At 47.8% G+C, this 20,552-nt stretch overlaps 1 protein-coding gene across 1 annotated transcript; it reads right to left on the reverse strand.

Annotated features, from left to right (window-relative positions):
* Positions 1–10,678: 10,678 nt before the first annotated feature.
* Positions 10,679–14,011, reverse strand: LOC136566560 (dynein axonemal heavy chain 9-like). The gene is made up of 4 exons (XM_066565741.1): positions 14,003–14,011; positions 13,622–13,783; positions 13,177–13,373; positions 10,679–10,785 (listed from the first exon to the last, which is right to left on the reverse strand). The coding sequence occupies exons 1-4, from the start codon at positions 14,009–14,011 to the stop codon at positions 10,770–10,772; spliced, it is 384 nt and encodes a 127-aa protein (XP_066421838.1). The 3' UTR covers positions 10,679–10,769.
* Between the last annotated feature and the right edge of the window lie 6,541 nt (positions 14,012–20,552).

A 20,552-nucleotide genomic window follows, 5' to 3' on the forward strand; every position in this document is an offset into this window, starting at 1 on the left:
AAACCCTGTCCAACCTGGCCTTGGAAGGGGATGGGGCAGCCACAGCTGCTCTGGGCACCTTGTGCCAGGGCTTCCCTACCCTCACAGAGAAGAACTTCTTCCTAACTTCATTTTCACCCCAGGAAAATTGCAGTTGGCATCTGCTGACAGATCCAGAGCTCTGAGGTTCAAGGGGCTTTGAATGTGATGTCAGATGAGCCTGAGAAGGGACATCCATTTGAGCTGGCAGCCAGGAGGCCACCAGCATGGCCATGGTGGCAGCTCCTCAGCCCTGCTCACACACAGGAGCCCTCAGCAGCATTTGCACAGGGGGAAGCTCACACAGGCTCTCACTGGCAGTCAGAAAACCTCCTGCCAAAATCCCCATGTCAGTGAACTCACCCAGACTCTGGGCAGAGCACAGCGGCTTTCACTGCCTGATCTCAGGCTCAAAAAGGTTCCCTTAGAGCTCCTGGGGTACATCTTTACCCACACAAAAGTACTCACAGGAAGGGAAGCATACACTGGTTTTGGTGACACCATTTTGATACCAGAAGGGAGAGCACAGCCTGCAATCCATGAACTGAAGCTGTTGACATTTGGCATTGGCTTCACGTGGAGAGCAGCTTTTCAGGGCTCTCCACACGCCCTCCATCCATCACCATCTCTGGCTCCTGCTCTCAGCAGGACAAAGGCACAGCTGTAAATCCAGGCTCTCAGAATCCCTCCCTGTGACAAACCCAGCAGCAGCTCCTTGTTCAGCTCCAGCTCTCTGGGGGCTGCAGGAAATTGAAGTGGGCTCTGCTGATGGCTGATATGGCTGTGACCTTCTGCCCAGAAATCAGCCTTTGTGTGCTGGATACACACACAAACAGCAGCTCCAGGGGTTTACAGGGCCAGGACAAAACAAGCAGGGGATTAAAATCCACAGGCACTCAACAGCAGCACAAAGAGCAGGTGTAAGCTCAGCCCCGGGGAACACACAATGCCCTGCCAAGCACAATGGAAGGGGAAATGACTTTGTCAGGATTTTAAAAAAGCAAGAACACTCGAGAAGGAGTGTTTGCAAGGGCCTGAAGTGACAGGACAATTGGGAATTACTTCATATTGAAGGAGGGCACGGTTAGGTTGGCTATCAGGAAGAAATCCTTCCCTGGGAGGGTGGCAGGCCCTGGCACAGGGTGCCCAGAGCAGCTGGGGCTGCCCCTGGATCCCTGGCAGTGCCCAAGGGCAGGCTGGAGAGGGCTTGGAGCAGCCTGGGACAGTGGGAGGTGTCCCTGGGACAGTGGGAGGTGTCCCTGCCATGGCAGGGGTGGAAAAGGATGATCTTTAAGATCCCTTCCAACCCAAAGCATTCTGTGATTCCATGAGAAACCTGTGAGCAGCTTCCTGAGTGCAGAACAATCTGATAAGCAATTAGTAATGTGAGGTGGAAAGGCAAAGAGCAAAGCAAATGAGAAATTCAAGGGTAATGTGCTGTGACTTCATCAGCGAAAGGAAGGGAGAAGCCCTTGCCTACCACCAGAACAGCATGAGAAAAATTATTGAAGAGAAGAAAACCTGGAGGGCAGGCTCCCAGAAGACTCATTTTATCTGATTGTCCCTGCCTTGTTTCAAGAACACAAAATACATCAAAAGGTCAGCGATTAATTGATAGCGGCAGGCAGGCTGGAATCTGGAATGCAGTGATGCAATATTAACCACAGCCATCCTCAGAATTACTCAGCAATGGGTGCTGACCTCTCGGTGGCACACAGCACTCTGAAAAACAAGTGACTCATCCCACACATCTTCCCAATCCATTATCTCCTAACGGGAAGGAGGCTTCAGCTTCCCTGGGAGCTGAGGATGCGCTGGCCGCAGGGAGAGGTGGCTGTAAAACATTCCTGGAGGAGCAAAGCTGGTCAGCAGCATCCAGGTGTCCAAATCTCCACAGGAAAGAAAAAAAAGAAAGGGGTAGAGGTAGAGGGGACCGCAGTGAAAGGAGGCAGAGAGGTTATTTTGAAATTGGAACAGCCAAGTAAAAAATACCACAGCGCCTGTTACAACAGCCCCTCGTGCTGAGGCCACTCTGAGCCTAGAGAAATACAAAAACCTCACCCTTAACTGGACCCTGGAGAATGCCAGGGATGAGCACCAGTCCCCAGAGCTGCAGCACAGCCAGGTGATACCCAGGGATCAAAATCCTCCACCTTTACTTTGAAAATTCCCTCAGCACATCACGCCCAACACAACCTGCAGCTGACACACCTGAGTGAGAGAGGACTCTCCACTTCCTCAGCCCCAAGATCAAGTATTCCCATGGGTGAATGTAAAGTTCAGCCTTTTAAACCCATGTTCAAGATTGGACATGCTGGTATGATTTCCAATACTGATAAATATCCACACTCTGCTTTCAAATCAACAGCAGTTTCAACTATTGCGCACATCTGGTAATTTAGGTGTTTAATTTTAGGCCCCCAGTGCTAATTTTAGACTTGAATTTGACATGTTTGTCCTCACTGCTCTGCATCTTAATTACCTGCTCAAGGAGGCACCTCTCAGCCCAGCCTCACTGCAACCAGACACCAACACTGTGCTCTTCCATCCTTCTTGGGATTTGATTTTCCCATCCTTCCCATTGCCTCCAAGTCCCCCACCACTGCTCTGGGGCTCAGCAGAGAACCCTACCCACACAGCACCCACTGAAGAGAAGCCTGAAGGATACAGAAGGGCTCCCATGTGTCACAACAGACCCAGGGACTTGTTCACAGAAATTCATTTCATATTAGCTGTTCCAAAAAAAAATAAACCTAATCCACCTTATCCATGACTGGGGAGTCCTGAAAAAACAGCAGCACCCCACAGGTCCATCAGAGCTATTGCCTGCATGGGTGAGGTGACGTAGCTGGAAAATATAACAAGTTTAAAATTTATAATTTTAGTCAGGTTTGTTTGCCTTTGTCCCCAGGGAAGGGAATTTCTGTTTCTTTCCAGGGCATTGCTCCACCAGGCAAGGCCTGATGAATTTAACAACTTAACAGACTGGGAATAGCACAGAAGATACAAAAAAAAATAACAACCATCAGCTCCAAACATCACCCCTGTTGTGGTCTGAGACACCTGGTCTGGGAAAAGAGAAATAAGAATGAGAACCCAATCAGCATCAGAGGTAATGAGAACCTAATTAGCATCAGAGAGGAAGAGATCTGGAGCCAACAGGAAACCAAAGATTAGGAACACTCCATGACCTGATATCAATGAACACTGAACCAATGAATCTCTATGAGTTCTGACTGCAAAATGTTTGTGAAAAAACACGTAAGATTCATGTGCCATGGAATGATTTTCTCTGCACCCCCAGGTTATGTGTCAATGAAATTATTTCTGTTGCACATCCTGGCCAGGCCATAATAATGCCTCAATTCTCTAACACTAAGAGTGTTGTTGGAGGGTTTTTGTTTTCTCTGTAGTTTTGGTGACAAGGTGAGGTGTGTGCTGGGCAGTGAGGGCACAGCCTTGTGGCTCTGGTGGGTGCCACCAGTGCTCTCTGCTACCCCCTCCCTCCAAAGGAGATGCTAAAACCCGCACAGGGGACATGGCAGTGCCCACCCCTGCCATGTCCTGCTCAGTGAGCAGAGGCTGTTTGAAGAGAGATGGAGACATCAGCACTGAGAGCACCAGCCCAGCCCATCCCTCACCTCCAGGCAGGCTCTGTCCCCTGAGTGTGACAGATGTGATTGATGCCCCCAGCACGCCCCACAGCTGATGTGTGGAAGGGGATGGACCTGCCAGTCCTTCCTCCTCATCAACTCCCCTGCATTCCTCCAGAGCAGCTCCAGGACAGCCTCATTTGCCACTGGAGAAGCTTGGTGAGCAAACATTTGTGAGGGTTAATAGAATATGAAATGGAGAGCAAAATGGGAGTGTAGCAACAGATGTAGGTGTCACTGCAGAGAGGGTTGGGAAACACCCAGAACAACTTCTAGTCACTACCAGAGGAGAGTGCCAGTGAGAGTCTTGAGCTGGGGCATTTTGGGATGACTGATGTGCATTTCAGACATGTGTTAGCTTTCCTTTAAGATGGATAGCATAATGGAAGGAAAAATGAACATCAGCCTTGTTTTAACAGCATGCACTCTTTAGTTTGAAAGAGTCTTGCTGAGGTTATTGTAGATTTCCTGGATACAACTCCAAAAATCACAGACTGTCCTGTATTTTCTAAGCTGTTTTGTCACCACAGCTGAAATTTAACCATTAAAAGAGGATGGCAGAGCTAGCTGGTCCCAATCTCATTTTACTTACCGAAATCTTTCAGTTACCTCCCAAACAGCAGTGACTGAGCACACACCTCTCCATTCTCCTTTCCAGTGCAGAGCATCAATTCTGCTCCTCCAGAAACCCAGCTCAAGCCAGGCTAGAGCCAAGATCCACCCCAAATTTCTTCCCTGTAAAGCTCTCCCTCAAACCAGACAAGAAAAACAAGGAAAACCAACCCCAAGGAGTCCTTACCTGTGCAGAAGTGCTCTTGAGCTTCTCCAGGCCGTTCTCCAGGCGCTCCATTTTTGCCTTTAACTCCTTGTCCTTGCTCAGCAGCAGGCTCTGGTAGAGTTTGATTTGCTCCAGGAAGGACTTGGGGGTGGTGTAGTTGTAGCGGCGCTCGTTGCTGAGGTACAGCCGGGACACCTCGTTGACACTGATGTGGACGTGGGCCATGAATTTGCTTATGGAATCCTTGACTGAATCCTAAAGGGAAGGTGGGAAGATGAGGAGAAAGTGTTTTAAACAGAAAACTATATATAAACACAGGTGTGTGCTGAATAGAAAGGAATTTCGTAACTTTTGATTCTGCTGCAGCACAATCCAGGGTGTAACACCTCAGCTGATCCCTTTTCACTGTCATCTCTAAAATAACTTTGTTGCTCATGTACTTTATGCCCCTTTTTTATATATTTTTATCTCACACATTATCTTATTCCAAGCAATTTCTCTACAAAATAACAGCTCGTTTAAGTATAATTTTGGGCTTTTCTCCTGTACAAATGGGAAAAGTGCACACTCCTAAAAAGAAACATTGTAGGCTTTATTCTTCCTAAATCCTGCCTGGAAAAGCTAAATAAACAGAAAAGAATCTCTATTCTAGTAGCAGATTGTCATCACTGAGAACTTGACCTATTTTTGCCCTTGAGATTTCCAGAGGCTCAGACACAAGTGGGGACAGCAGCAGGTTATTTTCTGGGCAGGTTTTGGGGCTGCCCTTGTGCTGGCAGAGTTGTCCTTTCCCTGGCAGTGCCATCAGCTCCCAGTGGCCCCTCAGCAGCTCCCAGTGACACCTCAGCAGCTCCCAGTAAGACATCATTGCTTCCAGTGACTCCTCAGCATCTCCCAGTAAGACATCCTCAGCTCCCAGTAAGACATCCTCAGCATCTCCCAGTGACACAGGAGCATGGTGCCCATGGCTCTGCCCATGGTCTTCTCCAAAGAAATGTGGAGTGCGCCTCAGTGATGGTTTGGTTGAGTTTAAAGCACTTCAGTGCCACCAGTGATGCCTCTCTGGACAGCCACCTGGATGTGTTGGAGGCCAACCCAACCCTCCCTGACACAGCATGAGTGACATGGGGCCACCTCTGGTGTCATTGTCATATTTTCTGAAAAATCCCTTTGCCAGGATTTCTACTCCTGGGAAGCTGAGAAGCCTCAGAGAAAAATGAAAACAGTAATTATCTGATTTGCTTCTCCTGTGTTCTGCTGCTTTGGAATGTGGTTTGGAGCTTGGTCATTAACTAAAAACAATTCACATGTTGGATAAACAATCACGGTCAGGCTGTGTCGGGACTCTGGAGAGAGTCACAGGTTTTTCATTGGTATCTTGTTAAGCCTTCTGTTAAGTATCCTTTCTCTATTCTTTAGTATAGTTTTAGTATAATATGGTTATAGTATAATATAGTATAACGTAACATAGTGCAGTATAACATAACACAGTGTAGTATAACATAACACAGTGTAGTATAACATAACATAGTGTAGTATAACATAATATAACGTAGTATAACATAATATAACGTAGTATAATATAACATAATATAACAGAATATAACATAATATCATATCATAATAAATTAGCCTTCTAAGAACATGGAGTCAGATTCACCTTTCCTTCCTGCCACGGCAGACCCTGAAAATACCCAACCCTGGCTGTGGCCAGCGCTGTCCCCAGTGTCCCCAGTGTCCCCACACAGGATCTGTGCTGGTGCTCACCTGCAGGGTGTCCATGTCCCGCAGGAAGCGGAGGCTGACGGACTCCAGGGCCTGGCGGGGCCAGGGCTGGAAGCAATCCATGGTGGTGCCGCTGGCCAGCGCCGGGAAGCGGCGGCTGCGGAGGCGCAGCTTGGGGCCCACGGGGGACAGGCACAGAGCCACCTGAGGAGCAGGACAGGGCACTGAGGGGCAGGGCAGGGGCAGGGAGAGCAGCACCTGCCCTGCCGCTGAAACGGAGTGAAAGTTTAATACATTTCCATCTGTTGCAGATGTAGGTAAAATGTGCTGGTTTAAATTCTTAAGTCTGTAGCTTGCTTACATAGATGAGATGTGTTGTTTAGTCTGTGCTCAAAGCTACCTGTTCTCACAAAAAACTTATACTTACAAAGCTACTTTAACAGAGAGAAAAGAATGTAAAAAGAGATAAAAGAGGCCTCTAAAACTTTGAAACATAAACTACAAGAAACAAACAAAATGACTTAAGGGTTCTTTCTGTACTTTCTAATAAAAAAACTAGCTACAAGTGTAACACAAAACTAGTAAAAACTAGTATATTCGTTTTTAAAGTATATTTAAAAACTAATAAATACATGCATACTTGTATATATGCATAGAGTTTTATAATAAGTTTATGCATATTTATTTTACTAGTTTTTACTAGTAAAATATTTTACTAGTAAAGTACTGGAACTAGCTACTAATATTTTACTAGTAAAGTACTGCAGCTAGCTACTAATATTTTACTAGTAAAACATTTTACTAGTAAAAACTAGTAAAATAAATACGCATAAACATATTATAAAACTCTATGCATATCTATGAGTGAAAGATTTTAAAAAGTTCAGAATTCCCAAAGGTGCACATGTCCTTTAAGAAGAACGATCCCCACATATGTCCAGCGCTGTAATAAACATACCAGCTTTATAACTTTTACAAGTTGTAGAGTTAGTTGGTTTTTTTTCCACAAATCACAGCCCACCTCGGGCTCCATGCCCCCTTTGGTGCCTTCAGTTTCAGATTCTGTGCTGCTTTAGTGTAGTTCTGAGCTTCACATGCAGTGTTGGTGAGCTCTCTTCACAGAGCAGGCAGACTGTTGCAATGTGTTTGCAAGGGTTAGGCCATAGTGTGCACCAGCCAGTCTTGCTTTTAAGTTTGCTATCAAAGCCTCAGGAATTCATCAAGGCTATTGGAACATAAATTGTGCTAAATTAAGAAAGAAGAGGCTGAGAAACTGAATACCAAGACCACAAGAACTAAATAAGAGGATCGTGAAACACCTGGAATGTAACCAATCACATACTCCAAGAAATGCAGGCAGAAAACGAGTGAAAAGACAAAGGCACCAATCAAGAAGTGTGCGCTTAGTATTTTGTAGAATCCATAAATATGTGTGTAATGTAAACAATAAACAGCCTCTGCTTGATCATATTGGTCAGTTGCTCAGGAATCCTGGATTCCCACAGTAGGAGGCAAAACAATTCCTGCTCCAGCTGGGGACCAAGGACAAATGACCCAAATCTCAGGACCAAGAGCACAAACAACGTGGGCTGGAGAGAGAAAACAAGAAGGATGGGATTTCATAACCTAAAGCTGGAATTGAACAATTAACTCCAATATGCAAATGGACCACAGATGGAAACTAAACTTGGTTATGAAAATATGTCTTCAAGAGCTGGTTTTTGGCCTTGGTTCGCAGAAAAACCAAGATAGGATGGAGGCCTTGTGCCCCCTGGGGCTTGGAGCTCAGAATTTTGTCTTTCTGGCTAGGGAAAAGTACTGGAACTAGCTACTAATACAATAACAGGCTACAAATATGTGTGGGAAGAGCACAGAGAATCTATAAAAGGAAAAAGGCAAAAAAATCATTCAGCACCAACCCCTCGTGCTCCATCTCACCTTCAGCTGCCGTCGGACTCGCTCAATGAAAAACCTCCAGCAATTCTCCCTGGAATCCACCAGCCCCCGGCCCCTGACTTCATTCCTCACACTGCTGATGATGTTTTCCACTTCATCATCAGGGAAGAGATCCGGGATTTCCCCTAGGACAGGAGGGCACGTTTGGGTTTACACATGTGGATGTTGTTGCAGTCTCAGAGCAAAGGGAAGCTGCTGTCCCCCTCTTCAGGGGCTCAGGGATGTCCCCTCCTCAGGTAAAACCCCTGCACCAGCTCCCCCTGAGCCCCAGAAGCAGCAAAGGGGCACACAAGGTCATTCTGCTGAAAAATAAACACCTGTGAAAGCAAACTTCCTTATAAAACACAAGGGAAAGGAAGATAGAATAGAGTCAAAGTACAGAAAATCAATTTTTTTTTTAGCTCTGCAGTCTAATTAGATTAAAAAAGAAATATTCAAATTCCTAATATGCCATATGTATTATAAAATCATTGTAGTTTTGCAAGTGCATTAATTACACGTAAAATTTTTGCAGCTGTTCAGGGCCCTTTCCAGCAGTGGCCAAATAACTTCCAGACCATCCAAACATTTTACAAGTTACAAATCTTGTAAAAAGCTTCTATAAGTTAATAGTTAAGCAGCTGTTTGCCTAAAATGCAACCAACCACATTTTTTTCCTTAGTGTTTCCTTAATATATCACATATTCACTTCCTTTCTGGCTTCTGATTTGATTAAAATCATCTTTATTGAGCCAGACACTTTCAATACGAGCACTGAAAACACTAATCAGAAATCTGCTCATTCATCAAAGAGATTAAAAGGTATATTTTGTTCTAGATAATGACAACAAGTGAAACAAGTAATTAAGACACTTCCCACTATCTCAGGTTGCTCCAAGCCCCATCCAACCTGGCCCTGGACATTTCCAGGGATACAGAGGCAGCCACAGGTGCTCTGGGGACCCTGTGCCAGGGCCTTCACCTCAAACATAAGGATGGCCAATTGGACAGAAGCCAAAAAGTCCTGCCTGGGCAATTTACTAGAAAAAGAAGTGAACAAAGAAACTAATTGCATTAGTGAGGTGTTTTACCGGGAGCAAGGACCTCCTGCACCTGGCTCGGTTTTTCTATGTTTGTTATTTTGCCTTTTATTAAACCTTTTTGTTTCCAACACTGCAACAGAAGCCATCCTGCTGATTTTTATGCCTCCAAGGGTATCTGAGCTATCTTGGGTGTGTTATAGACCTCCAAGAGCTGATGAGACCTGGCTGGAGGAGGCTCCTGTAACACAAGGGCTGCACCTGATGCCAAGAAGTCGTTGACCAGCACCAGGAACTGCTCGTCCGCCACCTGTGCGTCGCTCAGTAGGAACACGGAGCCCACGCTCTTCAGGCCAGCCTTCAGGTACAGGTTTGCCAGGTCTGCCTGCAGGGGAGACACCAGGAGGGCTTGCATGCTGCAAAGCATGGGCCAGGCACAGGAACGGGATCATTGAGAACCGGCCCAGTGGCTGAGAACATCAGCACAGCTGAGGGCTGAGGCTCGGGGCTGGGCTGGGATGTTCTCAGGGCCCTGCCAGGAGAGCCCAGGTGTGGCTGCAGCCCTGGGCACACACACTCCAGCAAGGCATTTGCTCCTCTCCACAGCAGCATGTCGTGTCTGGGGTGTTTCAGCATCTTATTTAGGTTAGAAGAGCCCTCTAAGGGCATCATATCCAATGTTCCCCCTGAGTGCCCAAGGCCACCACTATCCCACGTCCCCAAGTGCCACATCCACATGGCTTTTAAATCCCTCCAGGGGTGTGCATTTCACCACCTCCCTGGGCAGCTGTGTCAGGGCTGGACAGCACTTTCAGTGAAGAAATATTCCCTAGTATCCACCCTGAGCTGCCCTGGCCCAGCCTGAGGCCGTTCCCTCTGCTCCTGTCCCTGTTCCCTGGAGCACAGCCCAGATCCCCCGGCTGTGCCCTCCTGTCAGGAGCTGTGCAGAGCCACAAGGGCCCCCCTGAGCCTCCTCTTCTCCAGGCTGAGCCCCTGCCCAGCTCCCTCAGCCCCTCCTGGGGCTCCATTCCTTCCCTGGGCACACTCTAGCCCCTCAATGTCCTTCCTGTCCTGAGTGTCCCAGAGCTGTCCCCAGCTCTGGCGGTGTCCCAGCAGTGCCAGCACAGGGGATGGGCACTCTCCTGACCCCGCTGCCACCCCAGAGCTGGGTCATCCCAGGTGACCTTGACCTCTTTCCCACCTGGGCTCACGATCATCCTCCCCCATTCTCTTTCCCAACACACAACAACCCTTCAGAGCAAGCTCTGCTCTTCTTTTCCTTCCCCTCCATTTCAAGTCCCCCCCACCTTGAGGTCAGGGACGCCGTAGCCTTTCCTCAGGGTGATCTGGAAGACCTCCAGGGAGCTGAGGAAGGCAGCCAGGCGGGTCAGGCTCTGCTTGCCCGTGCCTCCCACGCCGACCAGGAGCGCGTTCCCCCGCGGCGCCTCCAGGACGCGGCTGATGCGGCAGCTGCACCGAGCCATGCAAAACCTCTCATTAGCAACACGGTTCTCCCATTTCTCTGCCCACTGCTCTTCAATACATATTTTATTCGCTAGGAAATTGTGTTCTGAGTGAGGTGAAGAATGGCAGTCTCAGAGATGTGGCAGCAATCAATGCTCATCTCTGATGAGACCTGTCCAAAAAAAACGCCCAGAGTTTGGTGGCAATTCAAAATGTGCCTATTTTTTTCCCACCTGCCAAGTCCTGCTGGACAGAACAATGTTTAAACAAAGGCCTGGGTGTCTTTACAGGGAGAGCAAGGGGAAAAGGATGTTAAATTGACATGCAAAAACTGAGAGCAAAATTCAAGGCTCTGGCCCCCTCCCCAGAAAAGCCCCTCTCTCTTCTCAAGGCTTTGGGATTTGTGCACAGGTGAGCCCTGCTGAGCATTACAGAACATTCACACCTGGCTGGAATGGCACAAACCTTCCTGCAAAACAACCTCTGCTCCTTTTATCCACATGGCCACTACAAAAGAGTGAGATTTTCTCACTCTTACAATGAACTTGCTGTTATTTCCCAGGTCTGCTCACCTGAGAGTCCTGTGGTGAACTCTGTCTGCCTCCCTTTTGTTCTCTTTAAGCAAATGCTACACCCCCACATGTTCCCCATAAGGTGAGGGGGGTCCAGAGGATCCCACCTGTGGAACCCTCCCTCTCCAGGGTCTGAAACACAAACCTCATTCCTTTATTAGCTCCCTTCACTATTTTCCTGGATTAATCTAATTATTTTTCATTTAAGACTGTGAGAAACACTGTCCTGCTTTATTACACCTCCAGTATTCCATAATCTACGCACAGACTCTGACAGAATTTTTTATAATTTAATAACTGCTGTGAATTTTTTTCCATAAAAGCAATCCAGACTGTGAGGAGAGCTTTAGCATTCCTGCTCTGAATTACCCAGGCCAGCTCTGCCCGTGTCCCTGCCTTGATGTGCTCCCCAGGGCTCCGTGCTGTGACACAGCCCTGGATGAGGTGACTGACAGGTACCCCCCATAGCCCTACACATATTAAGTCATCAAATGTCTTTTTTCCTTCTTTTTTTTCTTCTAACTGAAAATCTTCAGCAAATTCAAGCTGACATTCAGGAGCTGCTTGAGATGGAAGAAGTTGTGTATTTCAGCCAAATGCAATTTCCAAATGCAGTGAATGGGATTCACTCAGCTCCAGTGAAATTGTCAAGTGCTGCTGGATGCTCAAATCTTGCTTTCCTCATTATTCTCAGTATGAACTGGAGGGGCAGAGCCACGTTTTGCAAATTCCAATTGCAAATCCCGATTTATGTGAAGTGCAAGAGTAGCACAGGGTCAATATTCCTGACACCATTCTGCAGGCAATGCAAGCAGAAACACCCATGGACAGCAGATTCCATGGGCCCCATGGATGGAGGAGGGAGTGCCCAGGTTGAACACAGGTTTGGAGCCCTTGGAACAGACAAATTTGTATGTGTGTTTATATTATATTATATATAGAGATAGATAGATAGATATACATATATATCTATATACCTATATCTCTCTATATATAGATATATATTTAGATTTTAATATTAATGTTAATATTAATATTTAGACATATATACATATATGTATATATATGTTTATGTATATACATATATGTGTATATATATACAGATATATATTCTTGTGTGTATATATACTTATATATATTTGTATATAAGTATACATATACATACATACATACACACACACATATATATTTATATACATATGTAAATGCTATTCCTGTGTATATACAGATATATTTTTAACAGGCTGCCAGGTCCAGTAAGAATTAAAACCACCCACCCTGCCTGCCTGCAAGCAGGTCAGGGTGGGCTTCCTTCCAGCTTGGAGTGCCAAATCTGCACCTCCTGGGACCAGGTTTCTGTACAAATTCAAGCTCTGATTGCCAGGGCAGCTCCATCTCCTGAAGCCACCTAAGGCCAGCCCGGCATCCCAGCACCCAGAAGTAATTCTGTCCCTGCTGGGATTCCCCCAGGCTGTGTGTGAGAGCTGGAGGTGCCCCCAAAGCATGTAAACAGCTTCATAATTATCAGCAGGAGGCTTATTTTCATATAGTCCCACATGTCCAATTTCCAGCTGGAATCCATCTGCACCTCCAGGCATCTCCCTGCAAGCAGGTTTTCCAAAGGATCAAAGCAGTTTAAATGCCTCCATCCTTTAAAAGCAGTAGGCTGAATGCACATAATCTTACTTTATACAAAGGGAAATCCCACTAAGGGTCTGTGTAAATGTGGCTCTAAACCAGCAGTCAGTATCTGGGGAAAGCCCAGTACAACCAGTTCTGTCATAGCTGGCAAGGGAAGACAAAAAAAAGCACCTGAATGTTGTCACATTTGAGAAATATTCAGGCAGAGAGCAGGACCTGGCACTTGGCCCTGTAGAACTACAAATTATTAGCCTCAGCCCATGGATCCATACTCCTACATCCTCCAGGAAAGCCCACAAAACCATTTGCACAGGCAAATGATGGGGAAATAAAGGCAGAAAAACCCTTACACGTGGCTCATGGCATCCTCGAACAGTACCAGGTCCATGGCAGCGTTGACTTCGTTGTAGCTGTCCAAGGCTTCCACGAGGATCTGGTTCAGCTCCTCCCAGCTTGGAACTGGCCTATAGCCAGGTTCCCCAAGGCCTTTGGCAAAATGGCAGTAAATATTCATGTGTTTGGCCTGCTCTAAAGTGTCCTCAATATCCTGTAAAAGAGAAGAAAATAGAGAACAAATGCAGGAAAACCCACTGCAGCTCTGAGCCACCGTCCAAGGGAACCACGGTGTTCCAGCCTTTTTATGTCCACACGGTTGCACCTGGTGTTGGAAAAGGGGAAACAGGCTCAGGAGTGAAGGAGAGGGAAAGGAAAATCCCCAGTACTGATTTCCCTTCCAATAAACCCATTCTGTTCCTTTCTCATCAGCATTAGCGCTCATCAGACCTCCACACTTACATCGTAGCATTTCTTCACCATCTCCCGCTGGATTTTATCAAAAGTCTCCCAATCCACTTCCTCAACCATCCTATCCCGGTACACCCGGCTTGACTCGTGCAGGTAGAGCTTCACCAGGTCTTGGGGCTGCTTCAGGCATTCAGGGGTAGAGAACAGCAGGCCCTGTGGAGAGCAGAGACAGCCAGGAAACGCAGGCTTGGCCCTGAGGGACTCCACCCCAGCACCCACCAGGCTGAGTGCCCCTCACAGCCCCCTGCACCTCAGCAAGCCCACACCAAACAGCCAGGGAATGTGTCCTTTGTGAATCCAAAACTCCCAAAGCTGCTTCTCAACCCAGAGGGGTTTGAGTTGGAAGGGACCTTCAGGATCATCCCATCCCACCCCAGCCATGGCAGGGACACCTCCCACTGTCCCAGGCTGCTCCCAGCCCTGTCCAACCTGGCCTTGGGCACTGCCAGGGATCCAGGGGCAGCCCCAGCTGCTCTGGGTAATCTCTGACAGGGCTTCACCACCCTTTATAGCCAATGATTTCTTCCCAAGCTCCCATCTAAACCCACCCTTTGTCAGTAGGAAGTCATTCCCCCTTGTCTGTCACCCCATCCCTTGTCCAAAGGCCCCTTCCAGCTCTCTCAGAGCCCCTTCAGGCCACAGTCAGCTCACTTCAGATCAATCCTCAGGCTGAACAACCCCAATTCTCTCAGCCTTTCCTCCCAGCAGAGCTGCCCCATCCCTCTGATCATCCTGGTGTCCCTCTGGGCTCCCTCCAGCAGCTCCAGGTCCTTCCTGGAAGGTTCCCTGGTGCTGGGGACCCCTGAGCTGGATGAGGTCTGACAAAGCAGCACAGAGGGGTAGAATCACCTCCCTCAGCCTGCTGCCCACAGCTCTGGGAATGTTCCCCACCTTATTTTGAAGGTTTACACTCATTACATCCCTTTTAATCCCCCACCCAGCCTCCCCTGGCTGGGCTGGGGTCCTGCTCTCAGCATTTGGTGCCTGCAGAGCCAGGCACCAGCCCAGACACGTGGTTCTCCCACCCCAACCCCATGCCATGGGTGCTTTGTCAAGAAGGGGAAAAAAGGGTTTGGAAATGTTACTGGTGGCTATTTTTTCTTTTAATCAATTAATTCTAATTAGGTGTATTCTGCCTGCAGGAAATATCAGTTGCTGTCTGCTTAGCACAGTATGTTTACCATGAACTCTATTAAAATGCATAAAAGAATTATATTTCAAAGAGGTGTCGCCTATACTAAGGCTATTAACAGCACACAGGGTTTTCAATGGTATGAATTAAACAGACAGCTTTTATTCCTAACATCTAATTATTTATACATTAAATATTAAATGCATTGAAAGCAATGTAAAGCAGGCCCTCTCAGCTCACTGGTCCATGGCTCAGATTGTTTGGGTTTCACATCTGTCATTACAGCTGTCAAATTATTTTATTTATTCCAGAAAGAAAAAAAATTGGTGAGAAAAGCTGACAATTCAAAGAGAGGAAGGAAAAACACATCAGATCCTAAACTGATTAAAATTAAAAGTCACTCATCCTCTCTTAAAGGGACTGAATCTAAAGACCCCCACAACCCAAAAGCAAGAGGGACACGTGGCTCTGGGTCACTGCATCTGGGATGGAGGTGGAGCCAACATTTAAAAGAAACAAACAAAGAAAGAGGATGGGGAAGCCCTTGATAGGAAAATGAGGAGCATTCCCGTGACCCTCTGGCCCAGAGCTTGGATCTGGCAGGATGTTTTCTGTTACCCCCCCAACCCTGGCACAGTTTGAAGCCTCCCACTGAGATGCTTCTCTCTGAAATGTTCTCTCCCTGCAGCTCCCAAAGCCCAGATTAACTGGAAGGCAGAATTTCCCCAGACCCACATCTCACATCTGAGCTGCTGCTGCTCAGCTGAGCACAGTGACAGCCCTGACTCCTTCCTGCCTCAGTGGAGTTATTCACTTGTTCAAGGTCCCAGATTTCCCTGTCTGTCTCTGCTCCAGCTCCTGTCTGATGGCAGGCACAAGGCTCTGAACTTCCACGTGCCCACTCGGTGAAGCAGATGTTAACAAGGACAGTGACAAATGACCAGCTGGGGGTTTGGAACAGGCTACGGTGCTGACCCTCGGTGTGGCTGCCGAGGAATTAATCAAATTTTATTAATCAGCCTGAAAGCCTGAAAGGCTCTTTGAGCAGTAACACCAGCTGCTCCAAAGCACGAGACTGCTGGGGAAAACAGGAAAAATCTCACCCAGGATGGAAGACAACGTTTCTGGAGCTGAACAACTTCACTTTGGTGCAGCGGCTGGAAATTCAGTTTCAGTGGTAAAATCAAAGCTGGTTTGGATTGATTTCTCACTCTTTAACTGCCATCCTGCATGCTCAATGCTGAGCCCCTGAGAGGACATGCTGGCACAGCCACCAAGCTGCCCTGGTTCTGGCAGAGCAGCTGAAGCAGCCACTGCTGTGCTCTCCTCAGGGCCTGCAGCCCCCAGAGCATCCAGCCCCTGCCCCATGCACGAGGAGCTTCCCAGTGTGGTGGGGGGGTGCCATGGACCCCGACACCCACACCATGGGGTGGGGATCACCAAGCCCAGCTCCAGCACCCTGACAACAGCCACTGCTCAAAGGGCTGCGGTAGGAGCCCAAAGCTCTCTCCAGTTTGTCCTTTTCCCAGCCAGAGGACGATTCAAACCCCTCGAAATCTACACCTCCTTCTGGAGCTCTGCATCCCTCCCCACCAGCCACAGAGGAGGCTGGAAAGTCAATAGTCATGGGTGATGGCTCTGGAATCCATTCAAAACCAACCAGGGATCAGGGACTGGCCCCAGGTCACCCCCTGAGCACAGGGGACACCCATGCTGTGCCACTGCTGAGTGGGACACTGTGTTTGGCTCACCAAGGGCCAGAGGGACCTCAGCTGCCTGTGACACAGGCACAAACTCCAAATGGCACAGGACAGGAGCTGCACTTACTTGGAAGATATTGGAGAGGTCTCTGAGGTTGAAAACATAGTGGAACTTGACAGCTGTTGGCAGGAACATGGCAGCCACCTTCCGGTGCAGCCCCAGGGCCAGGGCAAGGAGCTGCTGGGCTGATTTTTGCACAGCCTCTGAGAAGTTCCCACTGGCCAAGTGCTGCACTAAGATGGTGCTGTAGATCCTGGACAAGGAGTCCTGGTCAGGGTTGGAGAGAGCGAAGACACAGAAGTGACGCTGAGGAAGAGAAAGTGAGAGGTGGAAAGGTCAGAGAGAGGGAAAACACCTCCCAGGTCAGAGCCCTGTCTGTGGTTGGACACAGCACTGAACAATCTCATCTGGGCTCCATTTCCCAGGAAAGGTTGGCCCAGGTGATCCTTTGAGGTCCCTTCCAAGCTGGGATGCTCTATGGTCCCATGACTTGAAGTCCACCAGAACTATGTCCCCACCCAAATTCCCAGCAGAGGACAGCTGGCAGGAGACCCCTTCTGCTGTGTCAGAAGGAGACACCTTCTGCTGGCTGAACAAGGGATTCTCAGTGGTATTTCACAAGGGAAGCTCAGTCCACTGAAGAGCTGAGAGGTCTGAAGGCCCCACAGACCCCTGGTAAAGCCCAGGCCTGTCTCTGGTAGGAGCAGCCCCAGAAGGTGCCACCTCCCACAAGACCCTTTGTTGATGAGGAACTTGCAGAGGAAGAGAACACAGAATAGTTAAGGTTAGAAAGACCTCTGAGACCAAGTCCAACCTTTGAACAAATCTCAAAATATACTGTGGAGTGCCATTTTGGAGTTCATTTTTGAACACATCCAGAATTGGTGACTCCACCACTTCCCTGGGCTGCAAGTTCCACTGCCTGACCACCAAAAGACTTTCAAGAACTCTGGTCCAGCAGTAAGTATCAGCTAGAGGAAGGTCTAATCTGCCTGTCTGAACCAGAAGTTTTCCTGAGAGTCTGTGTCCAGCTGCCTGGGAACTTGTGACTTCTTCCTCCCACTGGGCAGTAAAACAAGAGGAAACACAAAGAAGGGAGAAAAATTCCATCAGGAATTAGTCACTTCATGCTGTTTCCACTGATTGAGCGACAGCAGGATTTGCCACAGGTTCTCCTGAAGCCTTGAGCCTGGAAAACCCACCCATGGAGCAAGGGCTTTACCTGGAGCCGGGGGTTGATGGTGAAGCTCCCTGCGGTGGGGTTCATGCAGGACACGTACTGCACATTGCTGACCTCCTTCAGGGACAGCCTGCTCCTGTCGTACCTTGGGGCACAGCAAAAGCCACAGATGGTGACCACACACCCCTGGGTGTAAGAATCCATGTCTGCCCAGCCAGCTCAGAGCATGAGACTCTTTGTCACTATAGGACACGAAACAACACGAGCGCACACACTGTTGCTTTTAAGGTGAAGAAGAAGAATTTTTTGTTAGATGACAGCTTGAGGGAAATATGGGCTTCAATCAAATATTATACTTTGTGGGAATCTACAAAATCACAGGGGTTTGGGAAAGCTGCAAAAGGCAGCCTCAGAGACAGCAGAACTGGGATTGGAGCTCAGCAGCAGCCATGAGATTGGGCAGCAGAAAAATTATTTAAACTGTAGAAAAGCAAGGACAAATAGAACAATGGTCTGTGTATTAATGCTTGTCTAGAATAACTCCCTAAGCTGCAGAAAAGTTTAACTAGCAAGATATTGGGAAGGTTGAAGCTTAATAATGGAGCTCTGTGTGTTGTGTTTTAAGGCTTACAAGTAAATATTGTATTCAAAGTAAGCAAGCATTGTTTAACCAAAGGTACCTGTGCTTATAGTGGTTGGATGGAACTACTGTCAATGTGCTTTTGCTTTGTGGGATTGGTCAGAAAACTCATAAAGTGAGTTGTGACATTGAGTTCTGTGTCTGCTGCCTGGGATGTGAGCTGCTGGCATCTTCCCATTGTCATAGCCATGGAATGAGGCTGATGCTGGAAAATCAAACAGCTCAAGGCACGTTCCCAGCAGTCCTGTCCTGTTTGTGATTTGTACACAGACCCCAGCTGGCATCAATACTTCTGCTTTTTTTATTTCCCCGCTTTGAGCAGTGCAGATGTGCCAGTTAGCCACCCCAGAGCAGAGATCCAGCAGCCTCATACCAGTGGCCATAGTCCAGGTGCTGCCTGAGCAGGGTGTGGGGCTGCACGGTGCCGTAGGCGTCCACCTGGGGCATGTTCAGGTCGTCCATGAAGTACACCAGCCTCTTGGTGCCTGGGGGGCCATAATTCCTGCCAGCCTTTTTCTCCAGAGGCTTCTCCAGCACACCTGGAGGGGCAGGAGGGACTGGGATGAGTGCTCTGTGCCTGCTGCAGGGAGCCCCAGCCCTCCCAGCTCACCTGTGATCTTTGTGGCTTTTTAGGAAGGAAGAGCATGGAGAGAAAACTCATTAGGAAGCTCTGGAAAATTCCCATTTGTTTTAGCAGAAGGCTGAGGTTATGTGCTGCCCTAGACTGTAGCATATTGGGAATATTTACAATGCTGGAGTGATATTTCATGCAGATCACCCCACACTGCTGCATAAAATGTTTTATAGGTTATTGATTTCTTGCACTGTGGCCTGAGCAACCTTTACTGCCTCAGGAAGGGGCAAAGCAAACAGCAGCAGCTTTTCTGGGGTGAATTTCCTGCCAGGGGCCTTCTTGGAGCCCATCCTCACTCCCAGGTGCTCCCAGCCCTCCTGGAGATGGAGGCAGAATTTATTTCACTGACACAGTCTGGGGTTATCACCACTCCTGTAAGCAGCAGCAAGGCAAGGAGCAATCCTTTGTAATTAGGGACAACTGGGAGTTTTGATAAAAACTTTGTGCAAATGCACACTTCAGCCATCCCTTATCAAGGGCAAAAGTTATTAGGGAAAATTTATATTCTGGGTTTTTATTTCAGACCACGAATCTTTTAAAACCCCATTTGTTTCCTGCCTGGGTGCCCTGCAGACAGCCTGGTTACCCACTAAGAATTCAGCTGTTTTCTTGTCACAGGCACTTCTGCATAAATCCATGAATTGTGCTTAGAAAAATGATAGATTTTTCCTCAGTGGAGTCTCTCTCCCCCTTCAATAAAACCACAATATTTGAAATTTCTGGTAGCAAGTCAAATTAAGTGTTTCAAATAAGCATTTAATTTAAATTTAATTAGGCCTTAATTAACACATAAAATCAGCCCTTTTCGAGGTTAAACAAGGATGCAGGAGATTCATCATAGTGAAATGCAATTACTGGGGATGAAGTGACATGTTTGTGGAAGTTGCATTTTAATTCAAAGCTCATCCCACAATAATCCTGCAGGGTCCCTGCTCTGGGCTCCTGACACATCCCCATCAGCCCCTCAAACACTCACTGCACACCAGACTTGGCAAGTGTGGCCCCTCTCACCCTGATGGCCATGGGGAAAAGAGAACCCAACCCCCAAAAACACCATTTATTCTCATTGTCTCAAGGCAGATCTGGAGGGAGAAGGTGGGGAATGAGGGCAGGGATGGAGCTGATGGAGGAGCAGAGGTCCAAGAGGGCATGGAGCAGCTCACCAGAGCTCCAGGCTCCACAGGAGATGGGATTTGGTCACAATACACCAAAGAAACTCCCCAAACTGTGCCCAGAGAGAGTCTGGCTCCTGTTAACCCCCATGCACATGAAAATCTGTAAGCTACAGGTCCACAAAGATTGTTTGAACCACATCCCTGTACTTCCCCTCAAGAGTGCAGCTCTGCACCTTAAAAACCTCTGTCCCAACAGGCACCATGACTAAAAATTGCTGGCTTTCAGGTTGGCTCTTTGCAAAGTAAATAAAACTAAAATCCCAAACTGCTTTGGATTCACATTTTACAAATCTAAAGAGGCACCTGCTGGGGAAGGGAAAAAAGCAGCCAACTGACAAGCTCCACAAAAAAGGGACAAATTAACTAAAAAATGAGCAGTGGGGAAGGATGCCAGGCAGCA

The sequence above is a fragment of the Molothrus aeneus genome, chromosome 25, assembly GCF_037042795.1.
Source record: "Molothrus aeneus isolate 106 chromosome 25, BPBGC_Maene_1.0, whole genome shotgun sequence".
Taxonomy (NCBI): domain Eukaryota; kingdom Metazoa; phylum Chordata; class Aves; order Passeriformes; family Icteridae; genus Molothrus; species Molothrus aeneus.